Source organism: Aquarana catesbeiana, linkage group LG09 (genome assembly GCF_042186555.1).
Source record: "Aquarana catesbeiana isolate 2022-GZ linkage group LG09, ASM4218655v1, whole genome shotgun sequence".
NCBI classification, from domain to species: domain Eukaryota; kingdom Metazoa; phylum Chordata; class Amphibia; order Anura; family Ranidae; genus Aquarana; species Aquarana catesbeiana.
The window spans coordinates 194582199-194595785 of NC_133332.1; the positions used below are offsets into that span (position 1 = coordinate 194582199).

The 13587-nt window shown below is 45.9% G+C and overlaps 1 protein-coding gene across 2 annotated transcripts in view; it reads left to right on the forward strand.

The window, feature by feature from the left end:
• Positions 1-5391: 5391 nt before the first annotated feature.
• The window catches only part of LOC141108167 (ubiquitin carboxyl-terminal hydrolase 12-like), a 110942-nt gene continuing 102746 nt past the window's right edge, over positions 5392-13587 (forward strand). Inside the window, exon 1 of one of the 2 annotated variants that reach the window (XM_073599485.1) lies at positions 5392-5585. In XM_073599485.1, coding sequence (XP_073455586.1) covers positions 5538-5585 — 48 coding nt within the window. In that variant the 5' untranslated portion in view covers positions 5392-5537. The remainder of the gene's footprint in view (positions 5586-13587) is intronic. The other variant, XM_073599486.1, reaches the window with a different exon arrangement.

A 13587-nucleotide genomic window follows, 5' to 3' on the forward strand; every position in this document is an offset into this window, starting at 1 on the left:
AAAAAAATTTGGAAAACCGTTTATAATTTTCCTTCCACTTCACAATTATGTGCCACTCTGTGTTGGTCTAGAACAGTTTTTCTCAACTTCAGTCCTCAAGGCACCCCAACCGGTCATGTTTTCAGGATTTCCCTCAGATGAAACAGCTGTGGTAATTACTAAGGCAGTGAAACTGATCAAATCACCTGTGCAAAATAATGGGAGGCCTGAAAACATGACCTGTTGGGGTGCCTTGAGGACTGGAGTTGAGAAACACTGGTCTATAACATAAAACCCCAATAAAATACATTTACGTTTTTTGTTGTAATATGAAAAAAATGTAGACATTTTCAAGGGGTATGAATACTTTTTCAAGGCACGGTATATAGTACCGACAATTTACACAGCACTTTACATATGTAAAAAACTGACATTATGTAGTTCGCTGCACAATGTGTGGGAGCAGATACCTGGTATCTGCTCCCCCCTCCCTCCCCCACTGAAAGGTGCCAAATGTGGCACCGGAGGGGGGGGGGGTCCGATGAGCGAAAGTTCCATTTATGGGTGGAACTCCGCTTTAACTGTAATGATGTATGACTCATATCGTGGAGGCATTTGGGTACTAGACAAATCTTCTATGCAGTGATGCCCGTCTTCTTCTAGCATTGCAATGATTAACAGCTTTGGGTCTTTATGCAGAACAGCAATACAGATGATTTGACAGGGACACACCTCCTCCTTCCTCAATTGAGAAATATTCTTTAATTGATTACACGGTCTGTGACATGATCTGTTAATGGGGGATAGAGTCTTGTGACTGATCAGACTCTCCCACATTAACAGATTGTGTTACAAGCAGTATAATCAATGAAATAACTTTTCTCAATGGAGGAAGAGGAAAGAGAGGGCATGTCCTTGTCAGACCATTTGTATCACTGTTCTGCCTGAAGACCTAAAGCTGTTAACCATTGCAGTGTTGGAAATTCTGAGACAGGCAGAGGACAGATTTTTTTTTTTTAGAAAAACTTTTAACGGTTTTAAGTCGTTTTTTTTCAGTGCCCCATCAGGGAAATTTTGTATTCAGTTCCTGTCCCAAAGACACGACAGGACATTAGAGGAGATCTCTCCAAAGGATATCCTCTATTTAAACAGTTGTCAGCAGAACAGTTTTCCCACTAGAAGATTTCCCCTCACCTCTTGTTCTTGTTACATTTCTAAATGTTAGATTTCCTATCCATTTCTGTATCAGAGAAAATTTTCACCAGGGTCAATAGTAAATATGTAGGTAACACTCTCTCTAGGCAGCTATAAAAAAAAAAATCAACATTTTTATTTATTTATTTTTTTAATTTTCATGTAAAAGCATCAGGGAACTGTCTATATATGTCTTCTAGCCATTGAAATTTACAACCCATGTAAGGGCCTCAATGCAGAGTAGATTATATTCGACAAAATATCAGGAAGATGGATAATGTGTTATAACATTTAGGGTCATAGCCTACTTAAAGCAGTTGTTCAGTCATCTTTTGAAAAATTAAAAGTCAGCAGCTACAAAAACTGTAGCTGCTGACTTTTAATAATAAAACACTCACCTGTCCCAGGATTCTGTGCTGTCCTCACTCAGCCGGTTTCTTCACCGGGCCTCGGTTCCTGGCATACTAAACTGTGAGTAGCTGGCTGAGACTGCTTGCAACTTCACAGCTGTCTGCTCACTGCGCTTTTCTATCTGAATGGTCCCGCAGCTTTCTGGGACCTGTGACATGTCCCAGAAGGCTGCGGGGAAGGAGGGGGCCATTTGCATCGCCGTGGTGATCTGCTTTAATAGGTATCCAAACTTGTAGTAGATATACTGTATTTGGTTCATATTATACAAGTAGAAGACCTGGTTGACTGTGTATAAGACTGGTTCAAGTATAAAACATGGGTCAAGAAAAACATGAGAGAAGAGAAAAAGTTAAACAAAAGGGGGAGGGGGTGGAAGTGGCTGCCTGTGAAGACCTCTAGGAGAACTGTAGTGGGTCAGCAAAAGATCCAAATTGGAGTATCTACTATTAGGCCTTATGCATTAGGGCGGGGTACTCTGTGGAATAAGTAAACAAGTAAACATGGCCATTCCACATTTTTATGCAAATCTAAAAAAAAAAACAAATGTTGGTGTTAAAATGTGCAGCTTTCATTAAAATAATAACTGGTGATCCTGCCATGAAGCATCTTGTTTCACTTCCTGTTACAACTCTCTGTCCTTGTCCCGCCAATTTTACTCCTGTGTTGTAACCCTGGCACGGGCTTCAGAAGGAGACAAGTTGAAAACCCATTCCAAAGGCAGAAATCATTGTTGTCACCATTAGGAATCTCTCTTAAGAAATGCCAGGCAGCTATCACTGGAATGTGTGTTAATGGGCATTATTTGAAAAGAAGCTGAAGATTAGCAGCACTGAGGTACTACAAAGGATGGAAGGTGCCTGGTCTGAACTGAGTGTGAGCCGACTGTCAGCATACACTGCACAGATATTCCACAGTCCTTGTATCCACAAAATGCTCCTGAATTACTGTGCCACAAGGGACAGTCTCACAGCCACACATAAACCTAATGCATAATTTAACAAAAAAAATAAACAGAAGATAGAAAACGTAAACTTTGCCTGAGCCTACCTTGAAGAAAAACATCATTAAAACAGTCTAAAACTACTGAGCAACCAGCAACTGTTAAGACAATAAACACTTTAATCAGGAGTATGTCATGGTAAGTGATCAGGAGTATATCATTTACATCACAGTTTACAGAGTACAGTGATCAACACTGTACACATGTAATATACAATATTGTGTATAGAATGTATTGGTTGGGAATATATCATGTACAGCACAGCTTACAGAGTATAGTGATCACCACTATGTAATATATAATCCTGTATAAAGTGTAGTGGCCAGGAGTTTATCATGTACAGCACAGTTGTCGCTGGTTAGTGAGAAGAAAAAATGTCCGACATTGGTGGTCAGTGGGAGGAAGAGATGCCCGATGTCAGTTGTCTGGGAAAGGGAAAAAATGTCATGGCATCAGTGATTGGTAAAAAGACCCAGGTAAAGTGGTAAGCAATAAAAAAAAATGCCTGGTGGTCAGCAAAAGGAAGAAGTGCCCCAGTGTTGGTGTCAGTAAAGAATGCCCACGGTCACTTGTCAGTGAGAAGAAAAAATGGCTCAGTATCAGTGGACAGTGGGAGGGAAAATGGGCAGCATTGTTGGTCAGTGAGAGGAAGAAATTCCTGGCATTAGTGGCCAGTAGGAATGAGCTCTGATGTGTTGGGAAACAAGCCTGAGCTATCCCATTGGGACGTTGTCAAAGCCAACAGCCAATCATAGGCGGCTGAGGCATGTATGCAAGGGGTGTGTATATGCGCAGCTGCGTGGTGGGGAATGACTCCACCGCCTATGATTGGCTGTTGGCTTTGGCAACATCCTGGCGGGATTGCTCAGGCAGGTTAAGCGTTACATACCTCCCAACTTTCTGAGATGGGACAGATGATCACCCTTTAGCACAATAAGTGTAGGTAAAGGACACACCCTGACACACCCCCAATTATGTGCTCTGTGTATACTTTATTCTGGATTCTCAAGACAGGAATGTGATAATAAAAAAGGCGTTTGTGAAGGGTGGTATTAGTATTAGTGAAGTATTAGCTTTATTATGGCGGTCTATACTTCTGTCCATAAAGAGGGACAACTGAGAAGGTGAGAGTAAGAAGGTGGGAGGGACAACTGAGAAGGTGAGAGAGACAGAGGGATTGGGTTCCAAACATGGGACCGTCCCTCCAAATATGGGACAGTTGAGGAGTATGGACTCATCTAGCACTGGAGGTTGGTGACAGAAAAAGACATGCCTGGTGTCCAGGAGGGAGAGAAATGGCTGCACTGGCAGTCAGCGACAAGATGAAATACAGGGTGCTAATGGTCACTAACTGAGAAGGTGAGAGGGACAACCGGGAAGGTGAAAGGGACAACCGAGAAGGTGAAAGGGACAACCGAGAAGGTGAAAGGGACAACCGAGAAGGTGAAAGGGACAACCGAGAAGTTGAGAGAGACAACCGAGAAGGTGAAAGGGACAACCGAGAAGCTGAAAGGGACAACCGAGAAGCTGAAAGGGACAACCGAGAAGCTGAGAGAGACAACCGAGAAGCTGAGAGAGACAACCGAGAAGCTGAGAGAGACAACCGAGAAGCTGAGAGAGACAACCGAGAAGCTGAGAGGGACAACCGAGAAGCTGAGAGGGACAACCGAGAAGCTGAAAGGGACAACCGAGAAGCTGAAAGGGACAACCGAGAAGCTGAGAGGGACAACCGAGAAGCTGAGAGGGACAACCGAGAAGCTGAGAGAGACAACCGAGAAGGTGAAAGGGACAACCGAGAAGCTGAAAGGGACAACCGAGAAGCTGAAAGGGACAACCGAGAAGCTGAGAGAGACAACCGAGAAGCTGAGAGAGACAACCGAGAAGGTGAGAGGGACAACCGAGAAGCTGAGAGAGACAACCGAGAAGCTGAGAGGGACAACCGAGAAGGTGAAAGGGACAACCGAGAAGCTGAGAGAGACAACCGAGAAGCTGAGAGAGACAACCGAGAAGGTGAGAGGGACAACCGAGAAGGTGAGAGGGACAACCGAGAAGGTGAGAGGGACAACCGAGAAGCTGAGAGGGACAACCGAGAAGCTGAGAGGGACAACCGAGAAGCTGAGAGGGACAACCGAGAAGCTGAGAGGGACAACCGAGAAGCTGAGAGAGACAACCGAGAAGGTGAAAGGGACAACCGAGAAGCTGAGAGGGACAACCGAGAAGCTGAGAGGGACAACCGAGAAGGTGAAAGGGACAACCGAGAAGGTGAGAGGGACAACCGAGAAGGTGAGAGGGACAACCGAGAAGGTGAGAGGGACAACCGAGAAGGTGAGAGGGACAACCGAGAAGGTGAGAGGGACAACCGAGAAGGTGAGAGGGACAACCGAGAAGGTGAGAGGGACAACCGAGAAGGTGAGAGACAGAGGGATTGGGTTCCACATACGGGACACTTGGAAAGCATGGATTCATCTAGCACTGGTGGTTGGTGACAGAAAAATAAATGCCTGGTGTCCAGAAGGAGGGAGATAAATGGCTGCACTGGCAGTCAGCGACAATATAAAATACAGTGCGCTAATGGTCACTGAAGAGAAAATCGCCCAGTATTAGTGGTCAGTGGGAGAAAAGAATGGGTGGCACTGGTGGTCAGGCGCTACGGAAACAATTACCATAGTCTGCCATTACAGAAATTCTCTTAGAATTAGAGTAGGAAAGCAGACTCTTCCTTCCTCACCTAGTTCCATGCTAGCATAGACCTGACTTGCTGCACTACTTCCCTCTCCTGCCTCATTCCTGGGTCGGAACGTCTGCTCCAGGCACTCTCGTGCAGCCGGCCATGTTTCCGGACGGAATGTTTTGAAAGTCGCACAGCAGCAGGCGGAGCGCTATCCCGGGGACTCCGCTGCGGCTGTCAAGGTGCCGAGCTCCGGTTGATCATGGCGACGGCGGAGGAGGGCGGATGGACGTACTAATGACCGTCCGCAAGATCGCCTCGATCTGTACCATGGTGAGTGCGGCCTGGGGGTGGGGGGACAGGGAGCTGGGTGTGTGTGAGGGGATCCGGACAGAGATGGGGGGGCTCCATACCTGTACACAGCCCCTCCTCCTCTACCTGCACCCCGCTCTTCCTGTAGGTGGGGGCAGTTCCCAGGTCACCAGCTGTGCCCGGTGTGAAGTATTGGACCCCCCTGGGCTCTTCTCCTGGATTATGGAGACTCTCTCCCTTCCAGGTGACACTCTCACTGCTCTCCTGGGCTTGGATTGCTTTGCAGCCATTGTTTTCCTTCTCCTTAGTAGGTGAAGGCATTCTAAACTCCACCTGCACCTTGTATGAGATGTGCACTGATCATGGAGTGTTATGTGTATGTATTGTACAGCCCGTCTTCCCATTCCTGTGTCCGAAGTTTCAGCTTGTGTATGGCACTGTACAGGTTAAAGTGTTACTAAACCCAGGACCCTGCATTCACTATATCTGGTCTCCCACAGTACATGTGTAGCGCTTACCCCCGAAGGAGCGGCTGAATATTTGTTATATCCGTAATTCACGTTTACTGCTCAACCCTCGCAGCCCATAGATTTAAAAGTCACAGTCCTTAATGCTTTTTCTTAATGCTTTATTCATCAACATAAACTGGGATGGGAGAAGGACTTCCTTTGAGATGCTCTTATGTTACATTGTCACTTTTCCATGAGTCAGACAAGAGAAACTGAGTATAATTGCGGACAATCAAGAAATCATTTCTTCAATCAGGGACGATGGAAGTAGATTTAATAGAGAATGAGTTGATAAAGAGTCACTGAATAACTTCTTCATCAGGATAACTTTAAAAGAACGATCCATATCTTTACATGTGTACTTGCAGCTTCACCGCTACCTTTTTACCACTACTTCCCACTGACATGGTACTTCCAAATTAGGCTAAAGGAGAGCAAATCTGAGTAACTCCTCCCGCTTGACTGATTGGAATCCCGGGGCAATGCTGAACTCAAAGTCATAGGCCATCACTGCCCATCTCACTGACTTGTGCACCAACAACCCTCAGTCTCTGGCAGTACCTTTCCCTTGGGCTTTCACTCACGTGATCGATAGTCCATGTGCCACTCATAAACGATCAATCGCCCAGTTTCCTTCCGCTTTGTTGCTACTTCATCCGCAATGTTTCTCAGTTCCTTTTATCTCTTTGTGGCCCGTTCCCCTCCCTGCAGGGGTGGCTTACGACATCCAGGACTACACGCGGCAAGATGTCATCTGTTCCTCCATGAGGACCGGATCTCCAACCTTCTCGCTAGGGTGAAGCTCCGTTGGCTCCCCGGAGGGGAACCCTCCAACTTCCCCTCCGGGAACCAGGCTGACTCTCTCGCTCCTCAGAGCTGGACTGGACTCGAACTCCCGGGCACCACGTGACCCCCCTATTTATATGAGAGTCCTGGGGACTACCAAGCGAATTAATCATTGGCTGAGACCAACACATAAACACCTGTCATTCAAATAGAGAAATCAAACAATACAGGCCTGCTGCAAATAGCATCAGTCTGTCTAAATTTACCTAATATAGAAAGCTAACAAGAAAGGGCACCTACCTAAAAGTAGGTGCCCGCTACACATGCAATTATTTTAGTAAACATAAACTGCTAAATACCTTTTCTCATCAGCAATGTGTGGCAGTCTTGTGACTTTTATCAATGTCTGGCTACGTACTGGTTAAAGCTTGTGGGAGGAGTTTTCATTCTCCTCTGACTGACCTATGAGGCTGCATGACCCCTGACCCTCCGTCTGGACAGCGCTGATTGGCCCTGTGCCAATCCCATGCACCCTCCCAAGAAAAAAAAAATAAAACTACGCAGCAATACACACCCAACTGAGCATGTGCAGAATGACTCCAAGGCTCTGTTCTATCAGGAGATGGATTGGGGACAGTGGAAGAAGGGGAGGATCAGAGAAGACCAGATTAAAAAGCCTTTTTACACAATGCAGGGGATTAACTCCTTAGCTTCCACAGTGAGTTTAACAAGCATGCTTTACTGCATATACAGACTGATTTTACTGTTGTTGGTTTAATAACACTTTAACCACTATACGACCGGCTGCCGCAGTTATACTGCAGCAGGTTTACGCGCCTGGGCCAATTGCCGTAGGTATACGCCGGGCACTTTAAGACCACTAGGGGGAGCGTGCGACGACTGAGCCGATGCATGTGCCCGGCTGCCGCGATCGCACCTGAGAGACACGGAACGAAGGTCTGTCAATGTAAACAGACAGGATCTCTTTTCTGCCAGGGGTGAGGAGACGCATCTGTTGTTCATAGTAAGTATGAGCAGTGATCGGTCTCCTCCTTCAGACAGTCCCAGCCCCCCACAGTTAGAATCACTCCCTAGGACACACATTTAACCCCTTGATCGCCCCCTAGTGTTAACCTCTTCCCTGCCATTGACATTTATACAGTAATCAGTGGCTATTTTTAGCCCTGATCACTGTATAAATGTCAACGGTCCCAAAAAAGTGTCGTCTGCAATGTCGCAGTCCCAATAAAAATAGCAGCTCATCGCCATCACTAGTAAAAAAAAAAAAATAATAATAAATATGCCATGAATCTATCTCCTATTTTGTAGGCACTATAACTTTTGCGCAAACCAATCAATATACGCTTATTGTGATTTGTTTTGCCAAAAATATGTAGAAGAGTATATATTGGCCTAAACTGAGGAAGAATTTTGTTTTTTTATATTTTTTTGGGGGGGGGGGATAATTTGTCATAGCAAAAAGTAAAAAAAATTGCTTTTTTTTTCAAAATCGTCGCTCTTTCTTTGTTTATAGCGCAAAAAATTAAAATCACAGAGGTGATCAAATACCATCAAAAGAAAGCTTTATTTGTGGGAAAAAAATATATTAATTTTGTTTGGGTACAGTGTCACACAACCACGCAATTGTCAGTTGAAGCGACACAGTGCCGTATCGCAAAAAATGGTCTGGTGAGGAAGGGGACAAATCTTTCTGGGGCTGAAGTGGTTAAGCCCTGGTTCACATTGATGCTACTTTAAAATTGTGCTACTTCACTTGAAGTAGCATGATTTCAAAGTAGCAGGTCAGCGCGATTTCAGGTGATACTTAAAAGACATCTTTACAGCTTTATGCACAGATGTCTATTAAAGTCGCACCCGACATCGGCAAATGTAGTGCAGGAGCTACTTTTGCAAATCGGTGCAGCTCCGCAGTCAGCGTTGCACCGATTGGAACAATGCCATTGCCGGCAATAGGCTGTGACTTGACAAATTGCTCCAATGTGAACAAGGGCTAAGGCATGACTTTTATTTGTAGTCTGAGAACTGACACTTCCTGTGAAGAAACTACATATCCCAAAATCGCCAGGTCTCCAGGCTGGTGCTCTGCAGGTAACAGCTACGCATTAATTAGATCTGACACAGACACAAACAGGCAGAGCATTCACAGCCACACAGGGCTCATTCTTACAGGCAGCAAGGGGGTGGTAATAGCAGGCAGTGTAGCCGGAGTTTTTCCTCCCCCTGACCGCTCCCCTTAAGAAAGTCATGCAGCCGCTCAAGGCTGTGTACATAAGCAAATTGTATAGAGGTTGTATACAATTTGCTGATATACATGCATAAATTGCAACACTGACAACAAAGAAGAATTTCTCCCATGGATACATATTTGCACAAGATACTTGTGGAACATTTTACTCAGGATCTTTCTGTCATCAAGATCCTTAGTATAAACATTAGTAAATGACTACGTCCATGAGCAACTTGCCTTGGGGTTAAAACAGGAGGTACTCTTTGTCAAACAGGGATGTCGTGGCGGAAGCAATATATGGACACAGGGGAATCGATCAGCCATGACACTGCAACCACAAAAGTGAGCCCATCATTACAAGGTAAAGCAAACAACACAGGGAATGGAACCACACTAATACCTAGTTAAAACAACACAAACATGTAAAGTGTACAAGGACTTTAAAGCCCCACACCAGGAGTTAGAGAAGTCTACTCTTGCGGTGGTGCAGTTCTTGTACATGGAAGCCATGGTGTTCGGAATACAGCCTGAGCTGACCTATCTGTTAGTAATAGAAATGCTGGGGGGGGGGGATTCCATAGTGCACTTCTCCCAAAAGGCCTCCTCCCTGCCAATTTTTAACATTTGGCACATTTTGTGGGCGGGGATTAGCAGATACCTAGTTTTGACTCCTCCCCTCCCGCCCCACAGTCTTTCAGGACACGTCACAGGTCCCAGAAAACTGAAAGCGGGGGTCCACCTATCTATCGTTTTTTTTTTTTTTTTTTTTTGAGTTCATTCACAAATGTTTCTTCTCAGCATTACATACTCACATATTGTGTGTAATATGTCCGCCTGTGTCAGATTTAGTCAGAAAGAATAACCTATATTATTCACTGCAGGCAGTTTCCATCTTCATTGTGGGCATTTGAAGCCCACAAGCATTTATTTCCTGGATGTGGTGAATGCTGTGTTCCCAGCATTCACCGCTCGTTCCTGCACATGCTCATTGGCATCCTGGGAAGACTGACACTAGCTCCCAGGAGTCTGGGAGAGGCTAGAAACACGCCTACTCCCACGGGAGGAGAACCAGGAAGTGCAAAGAAGAATAGAAAAATAAAAGGTAATTACTGCGATTTAAATTTTTTTAAATGGCATGTCAGCATCTAGGCAAGGAAGAGAATACATATGGATATTGTTCAAAATTTGGGTGGAACCCCCGCTTGAAGGACCATTCACAATTCGTGGTTTGCTCAGTGGGCAGCTAGCTGTGAAATGTGGAGCTACCCTTTAACATGCAGTTCAAACTTTGCCTCTGTCAGGTATGTTAAATAAATGCACAGCCAGGAAGAGACACTGGAAACGTTTTCTAGCCAGTTGTGGAAGGGAGACCACATGTATTAATCCATATTCATACTTTTGATTACCTCTCCATAGCAGTGCTTGCTTGTAGTAGCAGACTTTGCTTTTTGTCATGAACAGGTGACATGTAGAAAGATGAGAGATCCTCTTCCTTCCCTGCCATTTTGAAATTGGAAAGCAGCCACAAAAGCTGTGTTGGACCCCAACATTCATGGACAATATATGGTACCCAGGGCTGTCTTTACTACAGTATTGTGTGCATGTGTGATGAATTTTATTCATTCATGGTGAGTTGGCTGTAAAGCCACGCTGTCTTCTCCATCCAATCAAAAGCATCACTCTGCAATAGAATGCTTTCCTCTCTGGTGGGCGGTCAGGCCAAACCGTTTCCAGCAAAGTGCTCCGCTTTCAGCACTTCTGCAAGTGTTGGTTATCTCTTTCAACTGCTGCGCTTGGAGCCCATTCTTGCAAAACCATCTTATAGGCCTCATGCACACAGGGTGTTTGCCCAGCTCTTCTGAATGCCTTTCTCCTGGCAGGAGAAAAGCAGCGTTAAAAACGCACCTAGAGCTGCATTTTTAAAGTGGAATTTCACTCTCTCAAACAACACTGACCATTTCTAATACTTACGCTGCTAGACCAAAAGACTTCCTTAAAGGGGTTGTAAACCCTTGTGTTTTTTTGTTTTTTCACCTTTTATGCATAAAGGTGAAAAAACACCTGACGGTGACCAGCCCCCCCATTTTACTTACATGAGCCCCGTATTTCCCTCAGCGGAGACACGCTCTCCCTCTCTCCATGGTGTCCCGGCTCTTGATTGGATAGATAGCAGCGCAGCCATTGGCTCCCGCTGCTGTCAATCAAATCCAATGATGTGTGTGTGTGTGTGGGGGGGGGGGGGGGGCGGGGCAGAGTCTGGCATTCGTGTCCATGGACACAAATGCTGGACTCTGGAGCGCGCCCGCGAGGTAACTCCCTGGGAATGTGCTTCTCCTATGGGGTTATCTGATGTGGGAAGGAGCCACAAGAGCCACCGGGGGACCCTAGAAGACGATAAATGAGGGTTTACAATCACTTTAAAGTCAAGCTCTCTTTTAGCTTACTCATTATCAGCACCTTACTGCTCTGTCACAGACTAAATCTGCCTCCTGCAGACATGCATGCTCTGGCTGCCCCCATGCAGCCTCTGACTCCTCTCAGAGGAATGGGAGTCCACTTTACTCCCATGCACAGACCTCCTGTCTGTTGGGTGGGGCCCTGAGCCATAGTCAGGTCACAACTAAATAGCCCAGCACACACCTGTGCAATCAGCGTGCCCGTCTCTTCAAAATCTGGCGTAAACCAGCAATCTTCCAAGTGCCACAGGGTCCTACTGCCACAATATATATCATATTTTAAAAAAAAATTTTTATTAAGAGTTTGTAATAAAAGGTACTTGAAGCCTATTGGGCATACCTGGGCCTATACAGTCACACGTTTGTTTTGAATAATAAAAATGAATTAAATAGCGTTTGTGGTGCTCAAATACAGTGTAGTTCCGCTTTAATCACGTTTAGGTAAGTTTAAATGCATTCGGGTGCCTCACGCGTTTTGGCATTCATTCGTTTCACTGGCTAGAATAGTAATTTTGTCTGAACCTTGAAATTAATGAATGCTCAAGTGCGTTAATGTGCGTCAGGTAGTTTTTCTGCCCGAATGCTGCTCTCCTGAATGTGCAAATGATGTGTTTTTGTTTTTCTTGCTGTCTCTAAACACCTGTAAATGCCTATGTGCATGGACACACAGGTTAACATGGAGGCAGAAACAGAGACAGAAAAAAATCTGCCCCGTGTACATGAGGCCTTAAAGCCAAACTCCAGCTTTTTGTGCCTAAAATAGTTTGTTTGCACCAAGCTGGTCCAAATGAACTCCTACCTACAGCAGACATCCCAACCTGCAAAAGCTCATTTCAGGGAGGTGGCAAACTCATTTCAGGGAGGTGATGCTTTGCGCCGGCGCCGACCCCCCCCCCCCACCCCAATTAAATACAGTGCCAATTAAATGCAGCTATACCAGTGCAGACATCTCAAGTCTCCTGCGACTCGTGGGAGTCTCCCACATTTGACAAGGGCATACAGACACCCGCGAGTGCGGCACAATCTCCGGACTGAGCCTGCCTGCACTGTCACCCACTGCCACAGGAGAAATTTGAACAGCGGCTACGAACGAAGCTCCCAAGCTCGGCTCTCATTGGTCCATGGGCGGTGCCTGCGTCAGTGAAAGGACGGAGGCAGGCCCATGCGGTAAAATCATTCCCATGCATGCGCCACGATTGGTTGCTAGACTCGGCTAGTGTGCCTAGCAACTGAGCGTATTGAGGCAGGGTCACGTGATGTTTCTGCGCATGCGCCGCAGAACAGCCGAGTTTACGATCAGCTGTTGTCTCGTGTTGCCGAGGGACGGATAGTTACATGAAGGGGGCGGATTTTTAAATGATGGGCAGTGGTGGGGGCGAAGTTTTTATCGATAGCCAAACAAAGCTGCAAAAGAAATCTTTATCTAATATAGGAAAAGCTGCCCTTCAATTGACTAAACACGCCCTGCAAGTGTTCAGAAAGAATAGCAGATAAAGATTTCTTTTGCAGATTTGTTTGGCCATCACACTGGATCCTTCATGTAAAGTCCAAACAACACATCTATCAGATTTACTGAATGAGGCCCAAGTGAAGTGGTATCCTTCATCATCAATAACAATCATCGGGCATTGTTCTCTATATACACACAACCCTCCCCATATCCTCTTACCCGGCTTCACATACAGCTCAAGCATGGCTCCAGTCCCCTCCCTTTCCATGTACTCTCACTCACTGCTGCTTCATGGCTGCTTTTTTTTTTTTTCCCCCCCCTTCAAAGCTTTATTTGTAAGAGAAAAACACTGTGCTACTAGTGTGGGCGGTGCATGCGCAGAAACATAATGTGACCCGCCTCAATACGCTCAGTTGCTAGGCAAATTAGCCGAGCCTAGCAACCAATCGCGGCGCATGCACAGGAATGATTTCACCGCAGCTGTTGTTCAAATGCCTCCTGTGGCAGTGGGCGACAGTGCAGGCAGGCTCGGCCGGGAGATTGTGCCGCACTCGCGGGTGTCCGTGAGCCCAGT